This window comes from Rattus norvegicus, chromosome 15, assembly GCF_021556685.1.
Source record: "Rattus norvegicus strain SHRSP/BbbUtx chromosome 15, alternate assembly SHRSP_T2T, whole genome shotgun sequence".
NCBI lineage: Eukaryota > Metazoa > Chordata > Mammalia > Rodentia > Muridae > Rattus > Rattus norvegicus.
Window position 1 is genome coordinate 32,688,501 of NC_141548.1, and position 23,904 is coordinate 32,712,404.

The window sequence follows — 23,904 nt, forward strand, 5'->3', positions numbered from 1 at the left end:
AGAGGGCTTGTAATTGGGTGCGTGATAACCATGCTAAAGGCTCTGGGCCAGTGACAGCTGGACAGTTGCTCCTCCCCAAAGCCCTTGAGACCTATGTGTAAGGCACTTAAATTGTTGCTTCTAAGGCAACTAATTCTGACATCCATAATAGAAAGGAAGTTAGATTTCATCTAACAAGCTTCTACCTAGGAGACTACCTTAGACCACTCCAAAAACAAGGAACTAAATATGGGTAACCAAGAAAGGCTGGAGCCGTTATCTTGGTGCTGTGATAGAGGTACAAGCTGATCCTGTAAATGTGAGAACAGAGTGCTCAGTATAGTTTAACAGCACTTAAGGTACAAGGATGGGCCTTTTCCAAGCAGCCGCCAAGATGGCCGAAGTGGAACAGAAGGAGTGAACCTTCCACAAGTTCACCTACCATGGCGTGGACCACGGCCACTGAACATGGCCTATGAGCAACTGATGCAGTTGTACAGCACCTGCCAGAAGTGGCACCTGAACTGTGGCCTGCAGTGGAAGCAACACTCACTGCTCAAGCACTTGAGAAAGGCCAAGAAGGAGGCGCCATCCATGGAGAAGCCTGAGGTGGTGAAGACCTATCTGAGGGACATGATCATTCTGCCTGAGATGGTCGGCAGCATGGTGGGTGTGTACAACGGCAAGACCTTCAACCAGGTGGAGATCAAACCAGAGATGACTGACCACTACCTGGGCAATTCTCCATCACCTACAAGCCTGTAAAGCATGGCAGGCTGGGTATTGGTGTTACCCACTCCTCCCGATTCATCCTTCTCAAGTAGCAGAGGTCAATAAAGACTCGTTGTTTTCATCCCACCCTCCCCACCCCCACTCCCAGAAAAGATACAAGGATGGAAGGTAGTAATGCTGGCTAACAAACGGCATCGGACAGTCAAGGTCAGCAAGGAACCAAGTACAAGTCAGAGACAGAGAGAGGGACCCCAACAACTCCTAACTGGGTGGACAGCCCAGTAATATCTGCCTGATTGGGTCAAGCCGACATGCACAGAGCACGTTTGTTCTCTATTGGCCTTCTCTGAGAGCTAACCACCTCAATTACCTCATCTTTAGTCCCCACTGGGTTGGGGATTTAGCTCAGTGGTAGAGCACTTGCCTAGCAAGCGCAAGGCCCTGGGTTCGGTCCCCAGCTCCGAAAAAAAAAAAGAAAAAAGAAAAAAAAAAAAAGAATCCCTACCCACGGGGCTGGAGAGATGGATCAGAGGTTAAGAGCACTGATTGAATTCAATCCCCAGCAACCACATGGTGGCTCACAACCATCTGTCATGGGATCTGATGCCCTCTTCTGGTGTGTCTGAAGACAGCTACAGTGTACTCGCATACAGGAAATAAATAAATAAATAAATCTTTAAAAAAGAACCCCTACCCACTTTTGGGAGTCTCTCACTTTTCCTTAATTTCTCTTTTTTTTTTCCCCCGGAGCTGAGGACCGAACCCAGGGCCTTGCACTTGCTAGGCAAGCGCTCTACCACTGAGCTAAATCCCCAACCCCCTCTTTTTTTTTATTTTTAATTTTATTATATGTTCGGAAGTTTTTGCCTGCCTGTATCTGTGTACCACATGAGTGCCCGAGGAGTCAAAAAGAGGACATCAGATCACTTAGACCTGGAATTACAGGTGTTTGTGAGCTGCCATGTGGGTCCTCTAGAAGAACAACGTGTGCCCTTAGCCTCAGACATCTCTCCATTCCCGCTTTTCTGTAACTTTAATAAAGCTCACTTCTGCTTTGCATTCCTACACAAGAGTCGGCCACTGTCTCAGCTCAACCTTTGGAGGTCTTTGAGTATCTAACATCTTAGGAGCTTGGGCCAAGAATAACTAGGCCAAGAAGGATTCTGTTGTTCTCAAAAACCATCAGTCCCACTGTTAGCACACTGAAGTCATCGTTATCTCCACTCTCTTCTTTCTGGTTCTTTCCCGTTGTCTCTGCCCACCCTTACCTGCCTTCAGCCTATTCTCAGCACAGTGCAGAGACCTCTTGACACTCATCTGCTCATTTCCTTCCTGTGTTCAAAGCCCACCTTGGCTCCTACCTCCCTCAAGGTAACAACCAAGATCCTGAAAATGCCCCCACATGTTATCTAGTCCCCAGCCTTTTTCTTTTTTTTTTTCTTTTTCTTTTTTTTTCTTTTTTTTTTTTTTTTTTTTGGAGCTGGGGACCGAACCCAGGGTCTTGCGTTTGCTAGGCAAGCGCTCTACCACTGAGCTAAATCCCCAACCCCCCCAGCCTTTTTCTTAACCCCACCCTTACCCTTCTTGCCCATATGGCTTCGCTCCAGGCTCCTTGAACCCACTAAACATTGCTACCTCAGGATTTCATTTGTTTGTCCTTTTGCCTACACTACTGTTCCTTGCTGGTTGAAGGTGCAGGCCTTTAATCCTAGCCCAGAGGTAAGATCTCTGTAAGTTCAAGGCCAGCCTGGTCTACAGAGCAAATTCTAGGCCAGCCAGGACTATACAGAGAGACAAAATCCAAATAATAGGGCTGGAGAAATGGCTCAGTGGTTAAGAGCACTGACTGCTCTTCCAGAGGCCCTGAGTTCAATTCCCAGCAACCACATGGTGGCTCAGAATCATCTGTAATGAGATCTGATGCCCTCTTCTGGTGTGTTTGAAGACAGCTACAGTGTAGCTATATATATATAATAAATGAAATCTTTTTTTAAAATCCAAATAATGGGGTTGGGGATTTAGCTCAGTGGTAGAGCACTTGCCTAGCAAGTACAAGGCCCTGGGTTCGGTCCCCAGCTCCAAAAAAAAAAAAAATCCAAATAATAATAATAATAATAATAATAATAAATAAAATCGTCCTGCAGGCAGTCACATGACCTGTCCCTTCATTTCAAAATACCACCTCTTTAGCGTTCCCCTGAGTATCCCACATTAAGTCACCCACACATCTTATGGTCCTTCTCCTATTCCCCACTTAATCTTACTTTTTAATCTCTACTATTTTTAATTTGTGTGTATGTGGGTGTCTGTGTGCTGATATGAGCAGATTCCATAGGAGCTGGGTTCCCCTCAAGCTGGAGTTACGGATGGCTGATGGCTGTGGGCTGTGGGTACCGAGAACCAAACTTGGACTCTGCGGAAGAGTGTGTGTGTTTTCTGTTGGTGGTTTTCTTTTTAAAGACTTGTTTAGTTTGTGTATGAGTACACTGTCAGACACACTGGTGTCAGACACACCAGAAGAGGGCATTGGATCCCATTACAGATGGTTGTGAGCCACCATGTGGTTGCTGGGAATTGAACTCAGGACCTCTGGAAGAGCAGTCAGTGCTCTTAACCAGTGAGCCATCTCTCCACACATACTAAAGTTAAAACTGTACAGTGCCACCATTTCTCACACTTGTATTTCCTTATCTCTCCTCCCCACCCCCTGAGAAGAGGGAACAGAGTGTTCCTTGTATCTCCCCAGTGGCTTAGAGGCACACTGGAAGTGCTTGTTGAACCGAATGGACGATGGCCAGGTTTCTCTATGTTCTGTATGTATGTCCTGAGCCTAAATGTAGGTGTGGAGCACATTGTACCTTCTGGTCAGGGACAACACTTTATCTCAGAGCAGCAAACTGACAAAATGATGCTTCTTGCCAACAAAAGTTCAGTGATGGAAATAACTTGCCATGTGTAGAAACCAGTGTAGCCAGGCATAGTAAAATAGGGACTGGGGATGCTAGAATTCAAGACAGCAAAAATCCAAGCCAGGTTCTCAGGAGCTGCATGGTCTACAAGAAATAGTGTGGGTTCTGCTTCCCCCTACCCGTCAGGATGGGGCTTGGAAGCCAGATGGTGGCTTGTGTATTTGATCTCAGGGCTGGACAAAGGCAGGCAGAACTCTCTGAGTTCAAGGCCAGTCTGGTTTACAAAGCAAGTTCGAAGAAAGCCAGGGCTACACAGAGAAACTCTGTCTTGACAAAGGAAAAAGAAAAAAGGAAAGAGAGAAAAGATAGGGCTTGGATCAGGTTCCTCAATCCCTGTGTTGTGTTGTTGTTGTTGTTTTGTGTGTGGTGTGTGTGTTTGTGTGTGTGTGTGTGTGTGCACGTGCGCGTGTGCCTGAGCATATTTGTGTACCGCATTCATGCAAGAGCCTGAGGAAGTCAGAAAAGGGCATCAGATTCTCACCAACTAGAGTTACAGATGGTGGCGAGAAGCCTTGGAGAAATCAAATCTGGATCCTCTGCAAAGGAAGGAGTGCTCCTAACAACTGAGCCATCTCTCCACTGGTTTCGGTTTTGTTTCTTTGAGGGAGGGTCTCGCTATGCAGCCCTAACTGTCCCAGAACTAATTATGTAGACAAGACTGGCCTTGAACTCACAGAGACCTGCCTCTGCCTCCCTACTGCTGGGATTAAAGAGCATGCCACCACACCCTGCTTGCTGTTTTCTTTCTTTCTTCCTTTCTGTCTGTCTGTCTGTCTGTCTGTATGTATGTATGTATGTATGTATGTATTTATTTATTTTTACTTTTAGAGACAAGGCCTCCACTAGCCCAAGGTGAAATCACGATACAGCCCAGGCTGGCCTTGACCTCTGGCGATCTTCCTGCCTCAGTCTCCCTCTCAGTGCTGGGATAACATGCATGAGTCACTACACTCAGCCTCTCAATCACTTCTGGCTATGGCCACGTATGTTGTAAATATAGGGCAACTGAATGTGACACATACCGTACCTAACTCAGCTAGAAGCCTGGCATACTGGAAAAATTCCACCCTACTCTTAAGAGCTCCAGACTGAAGGGATAAAGGTCAGCTCGATTGCCACAGAACTAAGTGATCGCAGCCTACGTGAGGCGTGGCAGAACATGATTTTAGTCCCAGCACTGAAGAGGCAGAGGTAAGTAAATCTCTAAATTCGGGGCCAACCTGGTCTACAGAGGAAGTTCCAAGACATCCAGGGCTACACAGAAAAATCCTTTCTCAAACAAACAAACAAACAAACAAACAAACAAGCAAATAAAAAACAAAAGAAAGGGGAAAATAAAGAGAAAGATGTACTTTCCTTTAATTCTTAGGTTTATGAGCTGGGCCTCGGGATGGTCCAGGCTGGTATGAAACTCTGAAAGAAGGCGGTCCTTCATCTCCTGTCCTTCCTCCCAAGTATGAGATGACAGGGGTGCACACACCTTTACTTCTTTTTTTTTTTTTTAAAGATTTATTCATTTATTATATATAAGTACACTGTAGCTGTCTTCAGACACACCAGAAGAGGGCATCGGATCTCTTTACAGACGGTTGTGAGCCACCATGTGGTTGCTGGGAATTGAACTCAGGACCTCTGGAAAAGCAGTCAGTGCTCTTAACCACTGAGCCATCTCTCCAGCCCTTTACTTCTGTTTTGTTCTTGGTTTTGTTTGCTTGGTTTTGAAACAGGGTCTCACTGTACTGTTCTGGTTAGCCCGAAGCTCACTGTGTACACCATCATGGCCTCAGACTCACAGGATCTGTGGGACTCTGCCTTCCAAGTTCTTGGATCAAAGGCTGGTTTGTTATTGTTTTTCCCTTTCTTGCAATACTGAGCTGAGCCCAGGGCCTTGCATATACATGCCAGTCAGGCTCTCTACTACTGAGCTACATTTCCACATTTTCAGCCTGGTTTTTACTTTTTATTTATTTATTTTATATAGGATTTCACTAACTCTCCCTAACTGGGCTGTAGACCAGGCTAATCTCAAACTCCAAGAGATCCTCCTGTTGTTGAGATTAAAGGTGTGCATACCACTCCTAGCCTCTGTTTTTGCTTTTTGTTTAGAGCTAGTGTCTAAGTTGCTTAGGCTGGCTTTGAACTTGTCTCCCTTGCAAGTTCCTTGGTTGTTTTCTTTCTTGTTGAATAAAAGGCCACCTCACACTGTTTCTTGCACTTAGCACAGCATAGACCCTTCCTGGGCACAGAATCTGGTTGGTGAAATTTAGGAGTAAGGTCAGGTCCTATGTTCAGGCAAGGTACCTTCCCTTGAATCTCTGTATCTAAGCAGCACCAAGGCATCTGCCCTTTACGTGACCCTGGCTCCTAAAAGATACTATTTTTAGCTGTCACCAGGGTGAGACTGGGTTTCCTCCCCGTTTATTGGTCATCTTACACGTTGGAGAAGTCCTGTTACTACCTGAGAGAATGAGACCCCATTGGCCAGGACAGCTCACAATGCCATGGTAGCGTTCAGAGTTCTTGTGATTGGCTCGCGACTATTCTCCAAGAGCCTATAGCCTGGAACTGAGTTTTGCTGCCTAGCACCAAGAGTCAAAGCTCCCTCCAATGCGGCTTCCCATTGGCTGTGGTGGCGCAAAGCCTTGGAGAGTGTGCACCTAGTCCCGCTGGAGGGCGACCCGACCTAAAGCAAGTTCCAGAAGCTCGACGACGACGACGACGACGACGACGACGTCGACAGCGACAACGGTGGTGGCGGCGGGCGACCTCGAGCTTGAGGAACAAAGGTTTTTTGACAAAGTAAGAACTCAGTCTTGCCTGAAGATCTGTTCTGTGTCTCTGCCTGGGTTTCTCTTGGAGCTTCGCATTTCTACTTGGACGCAATCCTGAAGGTAGGTCCCACTTGCGCGATGTGCAGACCTCAGGGATGGCAGAATGAGGGATCGTCCCTCGCTTCTGCGTCTCTGGTTGTCTCCTAATTCAACTACAATAGTCAGTCGGTCATCTTACTAATTGGGCTTTTTGCATCCACGTCCACCACACCCCCTGTCCAAATTCCTACTCTTCAATGGTGCTGGAAATCCCATGTTCTCAATGAAGAATTTGGATTGAGATCCAAACGGGATTGGTGCCGAGCGAGAACCCCAGAGCGAAGATGTTCTACTATCCCAACGTGCTTCAGCGCCACACAGGCTGCTTCGCCACTATCTGGTGAGCACAGGGCTGATGGCTATACCAGGAGCCCAGTAGTGGGATCCCACCTTGACAAGCCGTTCCCCACCCCTCCAGGCTGGCCGCTACCCGGGGCAGCCGTTTGGTGAAGCGGGAATACCTGAAAGTGAACGTGGTAAAGACCTGGTAAGATCCAGAAAAGAGGGCGGAATGGGGTTTGGGGTTACTTTGAGTGTTGCACTGACCAAGGGCTTCTTGTTCTCCCAGCGAGGAAATCCTCAATTATGTGCTCGTACGAGTGCAACCTCCGATGCCTGGGCTGCCCCGCCCCCGCTTCTCCCTCTATCTCTCCGCCCAGCTTCAGATTGGTGTGATAAGGGTCTACTTTCAACAGTGCCAGTACCTTGTGGGTAAGGCTAGAGACTCTAGAGGCGGGCTAGAGCCGAAGGGCCCGTGGCTGGGTTGTTTATTTTACTGTTCTCACCCACAGAAGACATCCAGCATATCCTAGAGCACCTACACCGGGCCCAGCTGCGGATTCGCATTGATATGGAGGAGGCTGACTTGTGAGGCCCTGGAACTGAGGCCATCCATACTAAGCTGCCTGGCCTCAGCCTTGTTTTGTTTTAAACATTTGCCTGGACATGCATGCAGTGTGTGTGTGTGTGTGTGTGTGTGTGTGTGTGTGTGTGTGTGTGTGTGTAGGGGGGGGTTAGGTAGAAGAGGGGGAGAGGGGGAAGGGGGGGGACGGAGAGCTCAAACAGCATTGTATAGCATTGTATGCATGTGGAGGTCAGAGGACAACAGATAAAGTGGGTTCTCTTCCTTATGTTAGTTCAAACTCGGGGATGAAATTCAGGACTTTGGGTTTAGTGGCAGCACCTTTACCAGCTGAGCCACCCCACCCACCCTCAGCCTAGGTCTTTTCCATCCCTTGTTCTCTCCCAGACCTAGCTTGCTTCTTCCCAATTGCCTGGCCATGATGGAGACGCTGGAGGACGCCCCAGAACCCTTTTTTGGGACGATGTCTGTGGACCCTACACTTCCCAGTCCTTTTGATATTCCTCAGGTAAGGTTCACTCCCCTAGAACCCCTCAGAAATCACTAGACAACAGCAGAGGAGTTAGTTGGTGTCCCTGTCCATCTGGAGCTGAGACTGAGGGTTGGGACACTGCCTCGGGTTTCCATTAACAGGCTATGGAGCCCCAGCTCTTGCTTACTTAGGGCCAACCTGATAGGCTGGTTTCCCACATGAGGCGTTCTTCCCCCTCTACTGTTTGCACCGAGACCTGGCTCTCAGGCTTCAGCTGGGCATGTTGGGTTTTCTTCCCTGTCTTTTGGCATCTCCCACAGCTTAGATGTTACTCCTGCCCCCGTTTCCCAGCTAAGCAGCTGGTTCTGAATGCAGAGAGGATCAGCATCCAAGGACCCTCGGTACTTAGATTTAGGGGTGCTCATCCCCATTCTGGTCTCTTCTCTAGGCACCTTCCCTCTCAAACACCAGCCCATTGCACATGTCCCAACGGTGCCACCTTTATTCTTTTGCTTGTGAAAATGAGCATCCTAACCCTTTAAGAGTGGCCACTCATTCTCTGCTAGTCAGGTCCTACCAAGTCCTTCCAGACTTTGCTCAAGTGCCACCCTTTTCCAGGAAATCATTATCCCACTTAAAGCCAAAAGCAAATGACGCTTGGAATCTCAACACTCTACTAAGTCTGCTTCATCCTTTTCTTTTTTTGTCTTTTTTTTTTTTTTTTCCTGGAGCTGAGGACCAAACCCAGGGCCTTATGCTTGCTAGGCAAGCATTCTACTACTGAGCTAAATCCCCAACCCCTGCTTCATCCTTTTCATTGATCTATTGGAACTGTACACAAATTTGTCCCCACCACCAGCTACCCAACAATCTTTTCTCTTTGTCGCTGTCCACGACAACACAAATTGACGAGGCTAATTTGGGGATGAGCTTAAGGCTGGGACAGGAGGGACACTAGGTGGTGGTGGCCTCTGACATACTGTTGTCAAATGGCACAGACATCTGATTTAGGTCTGGAGGTATAGTCCGCTGGTAGAGAATTTGCTTAACATGCACGAGGCCTTAGGTTTGATTCCCAGTTCTGAAGGAGAACACACACACGCACACACAATCACACACACAGATACACCACACACATACACACTCATACCGAATATGGTAATGTAAGCTAAAATAAGAATTCAAGAATTGGGCTGGAGAGATGGCTCAGTGGTTAAGAGCACTGACTGCTCTTCCAGGGGTCCTGAGTTCAATTCCCAGCAACCACATGGTGGCTCATAGCCATCTGTAATGGGATCCGATGCCCTCTTCTGGTGTGTCTGAAGACAGCTACAGTGTACTCATATACATTAAATAAATAAAAAATAAAAAAAAGAATTCAAGAGTCTCAAGGAGGGCTGGTGAGATGGCTCAGTGGTTAAGAGCACTGGTTGCTCTTCCAGCAACTTCATGGTGGCTTACAAGCAGATAGAGCACTCGTATACAAAAAATAAACAAATAAATCTTTTTTTTAAAGTCTGGGGGAGGAGAGCTGTCAAGTTTAAGCAGACAGGACTGGAGCCATGGCTCAGTGGTTATAAGTGTGTTCTGCTCTTGCACAGGACAAGACCTCACTACTAGCCTTCAGCCACCTATAACTCCAGCTCTGGGGATCCAACATCTATTGCCCTCTTCTGACCTCGAAACATACAAACATACACGCATAAATAAAATATCGGTTGGGGATTTAGCTCAGTGGTAGAGCACTTGCCTAGGAAGCGCAAGGCCCTGGGTTCGGTCCCCAGCTCCGAAAAAAAGAACCAAAAATAAAATAAAATAAAATATCGAAAAACAATTTTTTAGGCCAATCTGGGCTACACAGTAAGACCTGTTTCAAAAACAAATAAATGAAGAATACTAAAATTCCGAGATGAAAAATAGAGAGAGAGAGAGAGAGAGAGAGAGAGAGAGAGAGAGAGAGAGAGAGAGAGACTGCCAGACTGGTGTCCAGTATGCACTGAATGTTTCAAGAGAGGTCAGAGGACTGAAGTGGAAACCTATCTTTTGTTCCCAATTTCTTCCCAAAGATTCGACACCTTTTAGAGGCTGCAACCCCGGAGAAAATTCGTGAGGAGACCCTTCCTGAAGCCACGCCGGAGCCCAGGAAGCCTGGTTAGCAGAGAGAACCTTGCTGATGAAAGGCACAGAATCCCCAAGGGCTGAAAAAACACCAGTTTTAAACATTTTTTTTTTTTTTTAATTCAGAGCTGGGGACTGAACCCAGGGCCTTGCGCTTGCTAGGCAAGCGCTCTACCACTGAGCTAAATCCCCAACCCCAAAACCCGGTTTTAAAAAAGCCATCCACACCTGTAATCCCATTTCTGTTGAGAAGCTGAGATGGGAAAACTGCAGGTTCAATATATGCCCAGCTTAAATACTGAGTTCAAAGCCAGCTAAGACTAGTTAAAGACATCATTTCAACATTTACTTTAGAAAATAAAAGTCCCAGGTAGACACCAGTAATCCCAGGACTCAGAAAGTGAAGGCATAGCCAGGGTGGTGATGATGTATTTTGTCCCAGTACTGGGGAGGCAGAGGCAGGCTGATCTGAGTTGGAGGCCAGCCTGGTCTACAGAGTGGGTTCCAAGGTAGCCAGGAGTATATAGTGAAAAAACCAACTTGGAATATTTGCTGGTAACTTGCCTGGGTCTGGCTCTTGGGCTCCAAAGTCCATGTTTTTGCCTCAGTAACTTGGAAAGAAGCAGTGGGCCTGGTATGACCTTCCTAACCTTCCAGACAGGACCTTGGCCATGGTACAGTCCCCTGAGGTCATCACCTTGCAGGAGGCAGAGCCCATCCGAATGCTGCGGATTGAGGTGAGTTTCCCCTTAAACACAGGGCTCCATCCCGCCCCATGGCATCCCTGTGCTTCTGCCTCTTTTCCATGTCACCACTCTCTCCCTTTAGACCCAAAGGGCTTCCTTAGAAGGTTCAGACTTCAAAAAATCCGTACTTTTCTTCTCTCTGTAGGGAGAGCAGGATCTCCCAGAGATCAGCAGAGGAGACTTAGACCTGCTGATCGCAGAGGAAGATGACGCCATATTGCTGGAGGAACGTCAGAGAGGCAGACTTCTCCGGCAGCGGAGGGCTTCCCCACCACTGGATGGTTAGATCACTGCACAGCCGACCTGGGAATGGAAGTGTCCTGTCCTTCTGTCTCCTAATTGTCTGTCTCCTCTCTCTGTAGAATCCAAGGAAGAGCCCCGGGCCCTGGAAGGAGATGGTTTGGTCTCCTCACTCTCACCTCCAGCTCCTGCACAGTAAGGGCAGGAATCCCTGTACCAGGTCAGGGGTCATTGTTGGGAAGGGTTTCCTTATCCTCCTGTTTCCCTTCAGGGTTGAAGGGATAAGAGAACCACTTCCAGACCAGGCCTTTCCCCCTGAGGTACAGAAGATGCCAGGCTGGGAGCCTGGGGTCCTACTCACTGGTAAGTGTCCATCACTGGGTCCTTTGAAAACACTTGCCCAGCGGAAGAGACAAAAGCTTGTACCTCGCTACCTTCTGAGGCAGCTAGTCTAGTGTGGAGCTGGTATCTGTTGCCCAGTAACTCCAGAAGCTGGGGTTGAGGCAGGATTGCCTTAAACCCAAAGCCAGCTTGGGTTAGTGCCAGACCTTGTCTTTTTTTTAAAAAAAAAAAAAAAAAAAGCAAAAAAAGTAGTGAGGGCTTATGGGTATTGTTACAGAGGTGACCCCACCTCAGGAGCTGCGTCTGCCTGCCCCACCGAGTATAGAGGTGAGTAGGTTCTTCCCCAAGCTGCCTCCTTTTTTCTTTCCCCACCTACATCCTTGTCCTTAAGCTCCGGACCATTAGTGTACAATGAGGATTTTGCTTCTATCAGTAAAAGATATCCCTTTCTGTACCTCACGTTGTGGCCTCACTTAAGCTTAAGTAAGGACCTTACCCAAGCTGCCTCTCCAGATAACTGAGAAGAGGCAGTATGGGCCACTGGTAGTCTACTGAGGAAGGGGAGAACAGCCTGACTCTTGCCTCCCCTCCTACTCCAGAAGAGGCCCCCGTCTCCTCAGAGGCCACCTCGCCGGCGCCGCCGGGGGCGCCAGTTATTGTTCTGGGACAAGGAGACCCAGATCTCCCGGGAGAAGTTTGAGGAACAGCTGCAGACTGGGGCTCACTGCTGCGAGTATGTGAGTACAGCCCAGTCTCCCTAGGAAGGAGAGGGATGCAGGTCTGGATGGACTTCTGAACTCCTAAGAACAGTGGGAATCTGACCAAAAGGCCCTATTTCCTACCAGTGAGGGTGTGTGGGACTGTATATACCCAGACACCACGTTGTCACCTACCCAATGTGTAGCAAGGGAGGGGCAGGAAGAAGTGGCTCCCTCATAAAAGGCCACTGGCTTTCCACCATCTTACAGCCAGTGGTCCAGCCTCCCAAGAGGAAGCTCATGAGCCCAGCGGAGCTCTTCAGAACCCCAACTCTCTGTAAGAATGGTGAAAACTGGAGCAGGTGGGAGCTTCAGAACCTGGAATCTTTGGTGTTATGATTGAAACCAATTTCCTTTGTTGTCAGCTGGCTGGTTATCTCCAGAACTACTAGCTTTATGGACCCATTGTGCCCAGGTTCCCCCAAGAATGCTCAGACAAAGGCCACAGCTGGAGACTGAAGAGACAGTTGAGGAAGAGAGAGTGGCAGACAAGGAAGAAAGGAGAAAGACTGAAGCTCTGAGTGAGATTGAGGTAATGCCTCCACTGTGCCCCCTAATCTCCCTCAGCCCCGGTGAGCACCCACTTGCTCACCAGACTGAGACCCTGCCACTGTGGTGCTTGGACCTCAGCTCTTGCTCTCCCACCTGCAGGTTCTGAGAGAGGCCCAGGAGCCCAGTGGTCCCCTCATGTTGTCTTCAGGTAAGCGCTTGTGTGGGAGGTGAGAATGGAGACTGTCCTAACCAGTCTCAGGAAGCTAGCACCCCAGTTGCTGAGGCCGTCTCTAACAGTGAGGGAGCATGCAGAACATTACAACACAGATTCGATTCTCCAGCACTCCCGCTTTGAACAAGTAAACTAGGCTCCAGGATATGAGGGGGGCTTTGTAGTCCCGGGGATTGAACGCCCGGCCTTGCCATGTCAGGCAAATGCCTCACTACTGAACTACATTTCTTTCTTTCTTTTTTTTTTTTTTTTCTTTTCTTTTTTTCGGAGCTGGGGACCAAACCCAGGGCCTTGCAAGCGCTCTACCACTGAGCTAAATCTCCAACCCCTGAACTACATTTCTAGCCTAGCTACAAGGTCCCAATTCCTCAGAGCCAAGCAGACTCCCTCAGTGCTTTCTCTCTCAACAGAGCTCTCCCTAGAAGTAGCAGAAGAAGAAAAATCTCGAACTAGCTTCATCCCTCCAGAAGAACGGTGGTAAGCATCCTGGCGATACAAGCTCACACCCTGGTGGCCCTGCCTTTGTCTCTGTCATGACTACCCACCCCCGTCCCTGACCCTTTTGTTTCCTAGGGCCTGGATTGAGGAGAGGCAGCCAGAGCCCCCTGCACTGCCCATGCTGCCTGAACTTCCTGAAGTGCCCATGGAGATGCCCCCAGGGCCTGAACTACTCTCTTCAGAGGCTGTGCTTAGGTATCAGGGAGGGGTCCCTGCAGGGGTAGGGCCAGGCTGCTACCCCAGCTGACAATCCTCTGTCCCTGCAGGGCAGTGGCTCTGGAGCTGCAGGCTAACAGGGAGCCTGACTTCAGCAGCCTGGTGCCCCCTCTCAGCTCCCGAAAGTTGGCTTCTCGGGTCTTCTATCTGCTCTTGGGTGAGTATAGGTACAAAAATTAGGGGGCAGTCTCTGTGCCACACCATAGTCACTATAGTGACCTGCCTTCTTTTTTGACCAGTGCTGTCCGCACAGAAGATCCTTCTTGTGGACCAACAGAAGCCATATGGGCGCCTCCTGATTCGTCTAGGACCCAAATTCCCCTGAGCAAGTTCATTAAACCATATCCTGCCTCACTGGACTTTGTCTATCCTTTTTTTAAAAAAAGATTTATTAAAATTTGTGTGTGCCAGCCAGATGTTGCAAGAGTGAGGGAATTAAACCCTCTGCAGCTGGAGTGCAAGGCAGTCCGAGCCATCCAGTGTGGGTAGGATGGCTCTCCCGCCTTCTGCAAGAACAGTATGCCGTCACCAGTGCACACCACTGCAGCCCTCCCTGTCTCATTTCCCAACACATACCTCTAGCCTTTGTGCAGAGAGCTAGTGTCCAAGCAGAAGACAAGCTGCCTTTATTATAGTTGATGTCACAGCTCTGCTTGTAATAGATTCAGCCCCAGAAACACCCCGGTTAAAACAGCACGGTTGACTTCAATGGATAGAGTCTTTGGTAAGGTGAACCAGACCAGGGCTGACCGACAATCTTCGGGCCCCTGGCCCAGGGGTAGCCTGTAGTCTTACGTGAGGCCCAGCATGGCCTGAAGTTCCCGAGCTTTATCATCTGGCAGAGAGCCCAGGGCTGTGTGGAAGCTGTCGCTGTGCTGCTTGGCCAGGAACGTCAGTAGTAGTAGCAGTGCGGCCTTGGTGTCTGGGTAGAGTAGAGGGCCTGATGAAGGACCTGGTTCTACCCCGCCACCCCCCATCTCCTCTGCCCTTAGCTGTGTCTGTCAGCCTCACCTGGGGGGATCCTGTTGTCTGGCAGGATCAGGCTGCAGATGCGCAGGAGCTCTGAAGCCACACCCACAACCTATGGAAAAGGACTGGTCAATTGGGCAGTGACAGCGGGGCTTAGAGCAGGGGGTTGACCAGAAGGAGGGAAGCCTATGCAGTTGTCTGAACTGACATCCAACACAACCGGAATAAAGAAACATGGTATCAGCCTCCTTTTAGAGGTTAAGATGTGTAACCAAAGATGTTAGCTTAAAGACCAAGTGAGGGCTGGAGAGATGGCTTAGTGGTTAAGAGCACTGACTGCTCTTCCAGAGGTTCTGAGTTCAATTCCCAGCAACCACATGGCGGCTCACAACCATCTGTAATGGGATCTGATGCCCTCTTCTGGTCTGTCTGAAGACAGCTACAGTGTACTTATATATAATAAATAAATCTTTAAAAAAAAAAAAAAAGACCAAGTGAAACCCAAAATCCAAAAACCTCCCCAATTCACATGGAAAAAACCCCTAAGACCCAGGCACAGGTCCCAACCTCGGCAGCTGGAATGTGTAAGACCATTCCCAGAGCAGACTATAATCTACGGTGAGCAGCACCAGGGCTCCCTAGGGAATGGCTTTCCTATGTTTGACCTGGGAAATCAGCCCAGGAAACTTGTGACTACTGACTTAGCCCAAGAGAAGAACCAGAGAAGCCCCGGCAAAATCTCTCAAACTTTCTGCCAACTCTGTGGACAGCAGGAAGAGCAGCAGCTGCGGATGTGGCTCAGGTGGTGGAAGCGCTGGCCTCGCGTGCCAGAAGGCTGGGTTTGATCCCTAGCACCGCATAAACCTGGCATGGTGATGGGAGTCTGGAATCCCAGCACTTGGGAGGGAGCGGGAGGAGACTGGAGGACTGAGGGCTCAAGGCCACCCTCAGCCACGTAAGGAACTGGGGACCCTGTCTCAAGAAGGAAAAATGAAAACAAAAAACAGCTGGGCAGTGGTGGGGCCTGCCTTTAATCCCAGCATTGGAGAGGCAGACATGGGCAGATCTCTGAGTTCGAGGCCAGCCTGGCCTATAGAGTGAGTTCCAGAAATTCACTATGCATCAGTTACTCCTGAGACTGGAGCCTAACACTCCCTTGGCTCTTAGCTCCAGCAGCAGGGTTACCTGGTCAGGGTTGTTCTGGTGCAGGAAGCTGAAGAGGTGACCTATAGTGACCCATTCCTCCATGTCTTCCTTCAGGGGCAGGGCATGTAGCAGGGTAGCTAGCACCTGGATACACACAAGTCTCAGGCCCACATGTCCTATCCCCTCTACCAACCTGGGCCGCCACCCCTGCCTGATGCCCCGTCCTTTACCTGGGGCTCTGTTTTTCCTGCCGGACTGGCCATCAGCAGACGGGCAAGAGCCCCACAGATGTTATCACGGACTCGATCATGCCGCTCCCTTGCCAGGAGGGGCAAAAGGAGGCCCAGTAGCTTAGGGAAGTGGCTGGTCCACAGTTAAGGAATACACACACACACTGGTAGACTTCACCCTGCAGCAGCACCTCACCAAATCCCTGGGCTCACTGCCAACCCCATTTTCCCTCCTGTAAGCATAGGATACTCCTGAGCAGGGCAGCCCCCATGCTCTGCAAGTACGCCCAGCCCAAAGATGGCATTGCTCCGCACCTCGGGGTCTGCTTCCCGGGCATTGTTTAACAGCACAGGAAACAGCCGGGACACAAATTGGGCTGAGGCAGCACCTAGACCCTGAATGGATTCTGCCAGTGTCCCCACTGCAAAGGACTTCTCTGCCACTGTACAGCTCTGTTTCTGTAGGGGAGGTTGAAGGAGCACAAATTGGCATGGTGGCAGGGTTGGAAGGGTGCAGGGACTGCGTGCACACGTAGGTGGACCACGACGTGGGCTGGAGGAGAACACTCACCGTCTTACACAGCAATAATGGCAAGAAAGTGGCAAAGAAAGGAGCGAAGGCATGTCCTCCGGCTGCGGCTGCCAGGACAGGGATGGCCTCCCCGGCATGCTCTAGTAACATGGCGTCATACTCTGCCTGTGGAGACAGGTGAGGGACTAGAGCACTGGGCCAGCTCTGTGATTACACACCTCCTAACCCTGCTGTGGCACTGGCTGCAGATGCTTCTGGGGCTGCCGACCCTTGCTTCACAGACTGAGCCGTTTCCAAGTTGGCATTTTTAAGCCCTCATTTATCACTCCCAACCCTGCCCCAGCCTCAGTGCCTGCCTGTCCTCTGAACTCTCACTGCCCTTCTCGGATGAGCGTGGCAGTCCGGAAATCACCAGCTTCTCTGAGCAGCCCTAGCTCCCACAGCCGAAGCTCAGTGCACTGCCTACCATCGAGCCTACCTGGATGGTCTAGGTCACTTTTTTTTTTTTTTTGGTTCTTTTTTTTCGGAGCTGGGGACCGAACCCAGGGCCTTGCGCTTCCTAGGTAAGCGCTCTACCACTGAGCTAAATCCCCAGCCCCGGTCTAGGTCACTTTTATCTGTAGCTCTCACCTGGTCATCATCTTCATCGTCATCCTCCTCAGCATCCTGACAGGCTGTCTGTGGAAGAAGGGTTCAGCTGAGCTTGGGCTTCCCCGCCTTCTCCTTTCCACAGTGGTGGTGTGGGGGCCAGAGTGGGCCTCAAAGTCTCTGACAATCCAGTCCTCTGGAGCCCGACGCCTCTTCCCTCTTCCCCCTTGCTCTCGAGAGGCCCTGCTCACCTTCTTCTGCAGCACAGCCTTGAGCACGTTGCAGAGTTCACTGAGACGCCCAGGAGGCTGCAGCGTGAGTGCGCCACAGGTGCGCAGCACCCCTGTCAGGGCCTCCAGCACGGCCATCACCACTGGGCGCTCCCTTTCTACCTTCACGGCCTGCATGTAAGACGGGATCGCTCGAGCCAGGGAGGACTGCAGCGCTGGAGACACAATCGGTGGGAGCCAGGTCAGGCCCTGCCACTCCCCAGGGCTCCCAGCCTCTGGCACTGCCTCCTCACCAGCGTTGTTGGGATCTGAGGGGCCTCTCTGACAGGCCTTGTGCAGCGCACAGCAGAACTGTCCCAGAGCTTCGTAAGCTGCTTTCCGCACATTCATGTGAGGGCACTGGAACGAGGAGAGCGGTGTATGCCTGGCATGTGCGAGGTGAAGCCGACCCTACCTGGAGCCTGAGGACGCTGCTAACTTACCTCCAGCAGTTTGTATACTTCATCAAAGATGGCGTCCATGAATGGAAGGAAGGCCACACTACGGAAAGACACACAGCGGTGGGGAAAGGGTCCTGGGTGTGGTACCCACACCACAAAAGGGCTGCTGCTCACCTGGTGTTCATAGAGATCTCCCCCAGGGCAGTGCAGGTATCTTCTTTCTCATCGAAGAAGGCATTCTCCACACTATACCTAGGGAAGGATGGGGAGGCAGAAATGACGGCTGCCAGCAGGGGGCAGACCTCACATTGGGGCTGCGTCCACAAGCAAAATCCACGTCTACATATTTGTTGTTTGGTTGGCTTTTGTTTTTTCAAACCAAGATTTCTCTGTGTAGATCTGGCTGTTCTGGAACTCGATCTGGAGACCAGAACTCAGAGATCTCGCTGCCTCTGCCCCCTGAGTGCTGGAATTAAAGGCATGAGCCACCCCTTCTGACTCAAAATCTACATTCTTAAGTAGACAAGCACCCCTCCTACCCCGAGATCTCAGAGTCATCCTCCTCCTCTTCCATGTCTTCATCCATGAGCTCCTCCTCCTCCTCTGCTTCGCTATCATCCTCAAACAGAAGGAAGGAGCTGATGCCATCATACTGAGGCTATAGGAAGAAAACACATCAGGGACTGCCTCAGGTTGGGACCAGGGGGTAAATCCCACCATTGGGCTAGCCTGGTCTAATCGGCCCAGCACACCCACCCTCTGCTCACCACAATGCCCTCAGTGGAGCGCAGTGACAGCAGCATGAGCGTGGTAATCTGAGGCAGGTAGGGCCCCAAGCTCTCTCCCATCAACCCTGATAAGGCTGCAAACAGGCTGTACCTGATAAAGGTAGAGAGAATCCGTATGGTGCTGCCTGCTATAGACAGACAAAATGGCAGCGTCCAGGGAACCTGGCTGTGTCCAAAACTGAAGGACTGGTATCTGGGATGAGGACTGTCAATCCAGTGAGCAGGCAGGAGAGGCGGGGCGGGAGGAAAGGTCACTCACGTGCAGCGCCTCACGTCAGGGTCGTCCACGTGAATACATAATCCTAGTCCCAGCTGACAGCATTCCTCAGCCAGGGGCTTCATGGACTCTCCTAGAGCTCGTGCTAACACTCCCAGGGTCTCTGTGGGAGGGAGCAAGAGCTCAGTCAGCACTGAGGTGTGGACGGAAGGCACTCAGGACTCTACCCTACTCTCTGGTATAACATGGAGAACACCTTTTCATCAAAGGAAGGCACCCGACTGCCCTGGGAGAGATCAGATAAACATCAGGGAACACTGGTTTTACCCAGGCTCTGGATCTGCACGAGATGAAGGTCATCGTGGCCTGTCAACAAGAATTCCCGGATGTGCTCCATGACAGTTGGGAAGTAGGGCAGCAGGGAATCTTGGGCAGCTGTGGCTGCAGGGTAGAACAGAACACAATCAGAGATGGCAGGGGGTGGGGTCTGCCTAACACAGACTCTGTGGGTGAAGCTGCACTTCTGGCCCCTTGGTCCTTTTGCTCACCAATGGCCCCTATGGCGCTCACAGCCAGCTCTTTGGTCCGGGCTTTGCTGGGGTTCTTCAAAGGCTGCAGCATACACTCCATCAGCTCCGGAAGGTAGGGCTGCACTTTGGGCCCTATGGGAACGTTTCTTTACTAACCAACTCAGGTCTTTAATCTTTGCAAAATTGATCTTCTTCAGCCCGACAGTCCATGCAAGCCTCCCACACCTCGTTCCCACCAGGCAGCAATTCAAGAAGATGCATGTTGTGCCTCCTTTAGCCAATGTGTTGCTCCCCTCCTCCCCTGTACTCTCCACAGCCATCACTACCTAGGTTCTCCACAAAGTTCTCCAGAGCATAGCAGGCCTTGGCCAGGTGGTGCGTGTTTCCCATAGGCACTGACTTCAGGTAGGTAAGGAGCAGGGGCATTACCTCCTCGGAATAGCTGCTGATATGGGGCTGGGGAGGAAGCAAGCAGGACCCTGGTCAGGCTTACTCTCGGAGCACACCCTTGAGTGCCAATGGCAACAACAGCCTCTGAAGAGAAGAGAGTCCCTGGCCTTGGGGGTGGAGGTTCTCTCATGGGGTAGCCTTCTGCATTTAGCTTTGCTGACCTGTAAGTTCTCTGAAAACTGGCCCAGGGCAAACAGAGCAGCATTTCGAACAACCTGTGAGGGGTCATCCAGGCCCTTGCACACGATCTGCAGCAGTGGGTATAGCAGTCTGAATGGGGCAGGACAGAAGAACAAAGTCTGAGGGACAGGACAGAAGAACCCTAGTCCCAGCCCCATGGTGGCGGTGGTGGTGGCGCACACTTTTAATCCCGGCACTTGGGAGACAGAGGCAAGTGGATCTCCAAGTTTGAAGCTCACCTAAAGAAATCTGTCTTGGAAAACACAAAAAACCATAGACAGATCTCTATGAATTCCAGGTCAGTCAAGGCTACACAGGGAGTCCCTGTCTCAAATAAACAAGCAGGCAAGCAAACAAACAATAAAAGCAGTTAAGCTGACACTGGGTACCAGGGCTGGCAGAGGATGCACAGCCCTCCTCTCCACGTGACTCAGCTCACCCTGGACAGGACTGAACGTGGTACCTTTGTCTGATGTGGTCACCAGCACCGTCAGATAATACGGCCAACACCAGGAAGCCTGCTTTGCGCTGGTACGGGGCCTCACTCCGCAAGGCTTCTTCCAGCATGGGCATCTAGGGAAGTACATGGTACATTCCTGAGAGCCCAGCAAGAGCCTGCCTGCTACTTCCTCAACAGGCCCACCACACAGGCCTATCTATACCCACATATCCTTGGCTTTACGGGACTATACCTACCTAGGGCTAGTAAGAGCAAGAGAGTCACACTTACCACATGCGGACAGAGCTTCTCAGGGGGAAGATGCAGTGCCAGCATGTCCACAACCTGAGAAGATTCAGGTAGACGGTTACTCCATCGCTCACCTCCTATGATCATTTAACACCCGGCCCATAATCCACCTGTGATGACTGGTTCTATGTTTGTAGAGACAGGATGGCTCAGACTGCCCAAAGTTTTCAATTCTACCTCAGCCTCCCAAGTGCTGGGAGCTGAGCTCATAGGTGTCTACCAGGTATCTGGGTGCGATGGTTGACTTTAATAATCAACTGAACTGGACTGTTAAATGCTTAGGAGATTGTGAGGACATTTTCAGAGCCAATTAGACCAGGAGAGCTCTGACCTCAAGAGGAGTTAATCGCTGGACGGGTTAATAATCCAATGCTAGTCACTAGGAGGACCAGAATAGAAGGCAGAGCTTAGTTCGGGGCCACATCCTTAAGGGAGCTATCTTGCTCTGTCTCCTTCTTGTATATATCCCTTCTCTGCTTCCTGTCCATGTGAATGGTTCTGGCTTGCTTCCTGGTTGCTAAGACCTGAACCACTCTGTCTGGCCATTCCTTTCTCATCACAGTGAATGGAAATCTCTGAAGCCATGAAAACACTTCCTCCCCTCAAGGTGCTTCTCTGAGGTATCTGGTCGCAGTGATGATGAGGCCAATATATCACCTGCACAGCAAAGTGCTTGGGAGTCTCCCCCATCAGCCCAATCTCCAAGTCATCGTCGTCAGAATCTTGGTCTTCAGGATCCAGTTGGCCCAGGGGTGGCTCCGCAGCCATTATGGGGAAGAGGGCGTTCAGCAGGGGAGGCAGGAGGCGGTTCTTTAGCAAAGCCTAGAGGGGAGGACTATTCCTGAGTGTCTTCCCAGACGCTCCCAACCACAAGTAGCCCAATCAGAGATTCCCAATCTCCAGGCAGGAACAGAAGGCTGGGCCAGGATGTGAGCAGGACCAAGACTACAACTAATGGAGGAGGCAGCGGGGTAGGATAGCATCCCTACAGGGCACTTACCTTACTTTTGACTTTGACCAAGAAAGTGAGGCAGCAGAGAATACGTACACGAATTGCTTCGCCAAGGGCCACATTCTTAGCCACCTATACAGACACTCAAAAGAATCAAAAACAAGCAAGAAAGAGGCAAACCAAGAAGCAGGGGCAGCACCCACCTGAGGCTCACCTCCAGGCAAAACGTGAGGACCTCAGAGAGGTGGGGGGTGATGATGGGCAACTCTGTCTCCAGCATTTCATCCAGGGCCTCCAGGGCCTCACAGGCCTTTACCTGTAGACAGGTAAGCCACAGGGTACTCTCTCCTCTAGGGTGCCAGGGTGGGTGTGCCTCCATTTTCCTCCCAAAAGGAGATCCTCCCCACCCGTCCTTACCTCATCTAAGGGGATCAGAGTCCTCAATGCCGTAACGACTTTGGGCACCAACATCCGTGCGAGAGACTAGAAGACACAGGGTGAGCTTAATCACATAAAGACATGCAGCCTAACCAGAAAGTGGAGACTTCCTCATAGTACACCATCTAAGGATCCAGCTAAGCCCCGCTAACAGTACTCCCTCAATCCTCAGGAAGAACGACGGCAGAAACTTTAAAGCTTTAAAGCATCTTGGGCCAAAACTTCTAAAAGCGAGGGCATGAAACCAAGAGATACAGGCAGTGACGGGGTTAAGGTAGGACAGTCAATGCCTTACCACATCATCTGGTCTGAGGTAGCGGGCCAAGGCAGTCAGAGTGCGCAGGGAGTAGAAGAGCACTCCGGGGAAGCTCACTTCACTGAGCGTCTCAATCAGAAGCTGAAGGAGCTCTTGCTGGTGGGCGTGGAAGGCCTCCGGCTGAGAAGACACCACCACGCTCAGTAGCAGCAGTCCTACCTGTCCAGGAGTGGGGAGTGAGAAGAGCGCTTGTGCTCTATCCAGCCTCTCAGTCCCTCCTTCCTGCCAACAGGGCAACGACAGTACCTCTTTCTCAGGGCTGTGGGCACTGTGAGTGCTATGCTGAAGAAGGTTCATGAACTGAGGCCAGCCTTGCAGGCCTTCCTTGCGAAAAATGGTGGCTGAGAGCTGGGCCAAGCTGACACTCACATAATGCCTGCAAAGAGAAGATTCATTCATCCAGAAACACCCTTTACCACCCTTCCCTTGCAAACAATGCCTCAGGCCCAAGGAATGGCCAGAAGAGACGCCTCTAGGTATGTGCACACAGTCTTTCCTAGGGCAGACCCCAGAAGATGACAACTGCGGGCGATGAAGGGAGGGTGGTACTGTCATTTGTCTTGTTCAGGACCACTGGACAGGCTGAATTCAGTCTTGTTTTCCCGATCTGGGTTTAGCAGATCATTTTCACCCATTCTCAGAAACTTTAGTTTTCTCTACCTTCTTTTTGTTTTTTGGTTCTTTTTTTCGGAGCTGGGGACCGAACCCAGGGCCTTGCGCTTCCTAGGTAAGTACTCTACCACTGAGCTAAATCCCCAGCCCCCAGGCTCTACCTTCTAGGCCTGAAATAAGTCTCTGATCCCTAAGTCCCAGTCTGGGACTGAAAAGGTAGAAGCCCAGAGAGTTATCTCAGTCCCCTATCAGTTAGGACCCCCAAGAGAGGGTGCTCCACACTTACTCTGTCTCTTTCTGCAGTGCTGTCAGGACCAGAGACTTGAGGCTGGAAGACAGGTGGCAAAGGCTTGGTACTAGGCCTGTCAAAAAGTCTAGGCCCGGCCCCTCCCATCCTAAATTCAGCCCACCTCTCCCGCTGCTCAGGTGCCAAGCGACGCCAGCGATTGCTCAGCCTTCTGCGGGTCAGGACCGCTGCAAACTGGCGGATCTAGAGTGAGAAGAGGTGGCCAGCCAAATGAGAATCTCGAGCAGTCAGAAGATGAACAGATTAAGACCGCAGGGGGAGGAGGCTGGGGCGGGACCAGGGGCACGGTGAGGAATTTCAGAATGTCGGCAAGGAGGGGCAGGTAACTCGCCTGAGGGTCGGTCGCTGATGCTAGCAGGTCGCAGAGCGCTGGCAAGGCAGCAGGGTCTCGAAGGGCGGTCTGGAGCTGCTCCGTAGCCTGTTGGGAGGCTGGGGGGGTCAAGACCGGGCCTTTCCCACAGCCTCCCCATCCCCCTAGCCCTGTTGGGCCTGCCCATACCCGGCGGATGCGCTCGGTGTCGGGCATCAGCAGCTCCTTCAGGATCTGTTCCAGACCCGCAGGCTCCATGGCAGCTGCCGAGCCGCCGCCGCTACAGGGCCGGGTGGGGAGGGGGAGGAACGGCACGTGGAGACTCCGACAGCAACTTCCGGCGGAAAGGGCGTTACTCTGCGTCTCTCCAGTCGCCTGGGTGATTCAGCTTGCTT

General features: G+C 50.9%; 2 protein-coding genes and 1 pseudogene across 5 annotated transcripts; 2 read left to right on the forward strand and 1 right to left on the reverse strand.

The window, feature by feature from the left end:
- The first annotated feature begins 348 nt into the window (after nucleotides 1-348).
- LOC134482122 (small ribosomal subunit protein uS19-like) lies at nucleotides 349-878 on the forward strand (annotated as a pseudogene).
- A 3,919-nt stretch (nucleotides 879-4,797) lies between these two features.
- Rec8 (REC8 meiotic recombination protein) lies at nucleotides 4,798-13,880 on the forward strand. 3 transcript variants are annotated; one of them, XM_087585232.1, is made up of 21 exons: nucleotides 4,798-4,871; nucleotides 6,065-6,571; nucleotides 6,780-6,890; nucleotides 6,969-7,037; nucleotides 7,119-7,261; nucleotides 7,342-7,417; nucleotides 7,800-7,920; nucleotides 9,951-10,035; nucleotides 10,660-10,739; nucleotides 10,894-11,029; nucleotides 11,111-11,183; nucleotides 11,260-11,351; nucleotides 11,608-11,657; nucleotides 11,930-12,067; nucleotides 12,299-12,365; nucleotides 12,454-12,620; nucleotides 12,740-12,788; nucleotides 13,223-13,289; nucleotides 13,386-13,505; nucleotides 13,577-13,683; nucleotides 13,766-13,880. In XM_087585232.1, exons 3-21 carry the CDS (start codon nucleotides 6,835-6,837, stop codon nucleotides 13,849-13,851), a joined length of 1,782 nt encoding a protein of 593 aa, XP_087441358.1. In that variant the 5' UTR covers nucleotides 4,798-4,871; nucleotides 6,065-6,571; nucleotides 6,780-6,834; the 3' UTR covers nucleotides 13,852-13,880. The 3 variants fall into 3 exon arrangements, with proteins under 3 accessions (XP_087441358.1, XP_087441359.1, NP_001011916.1); XM_087585233.1 differs by having other exon boundaries at nucleotides 4,800-4,871; nucleotides 6,264-6,571; NM_001011916.2 differs by lacking the exon at nucleotides 4,798-4,871 and having other exon boundaries at nucleotides 6,413-6,571.
- A 37-nt stretch (nucleotides 13,881-13,917) lies between these two features.
- On the reverse strand, nucleotides 13,918-23,838 carry Ipo4 (importin 4). Of its 2 annotated transcripts, NM_001106038.1 has the most exons (30): nucleotides 23,699-23,838; nucleotides 23,531-23,617; nucleotides 23,303-23,382; nucleotides 23,179-23,220; nucleotides 22,527-22,656; nucleotides 22,260-22,439; nucleotides 21,944-22,009; nucleotides 21,741-21,842; nucleotides 21,575-21,658; nucleotides 21,232-21,396; nucleotides 20,557-20,610; nucleotides 20,290-20,399; nucleotides 19,808-19,916; nucleotides 19,523-19,652; nucleotides 19,215-19,328; nucleotides 18,994-19,107; nucleotides 18,709-18,829; nucleotides 18,429-18,540; nucleotides 18,201-18,319; nucleotides 17,836-17,913; nucleotides 17,704-17,761; nucleotides 17,515-17,620; nucleotides 17,243-17,436; nucleotides 17,034-17,081; nucleotides 16,443-16,568; nucleotides 16,122-16,330; nucleotides 15,872-16,004; nucleotides 15,681-15,785; nucleotides 14,538-14,607; nucleotides 13,918-14,448 (listed from the first exon to the last, which is right to left on the reverse strand). In NM_001106038.1, exons 1-30 carry the CDS (start codon nucleotides 23,765-23,767, stop codon nucleotides 14,318-14,320), a joined length of 3,246 nt encoding a protein of 1,081 aa, NP_001099508.1. In that variant the 5' UTR covers nucleotides 23,768-23,838; the 3' UTR covers nucleotides 13,918-14,317. The 2 variants fall into 2 exon arrangements, with proteins under 2 accessions (NP_001099508.1, XP_087441360.1); XM_087585234.1 differs by lacking the exon at nucleotides 20,557-20,610 and having other exon boundaries at nucleotides 14,125-14,448; nucleotides 20,290-20,422; nucleotides 21,207-21,396; nucleotides 23,699-23,799.
- Nucleotides 23,839-23,904: the final 66 nt, after the last annotated feature.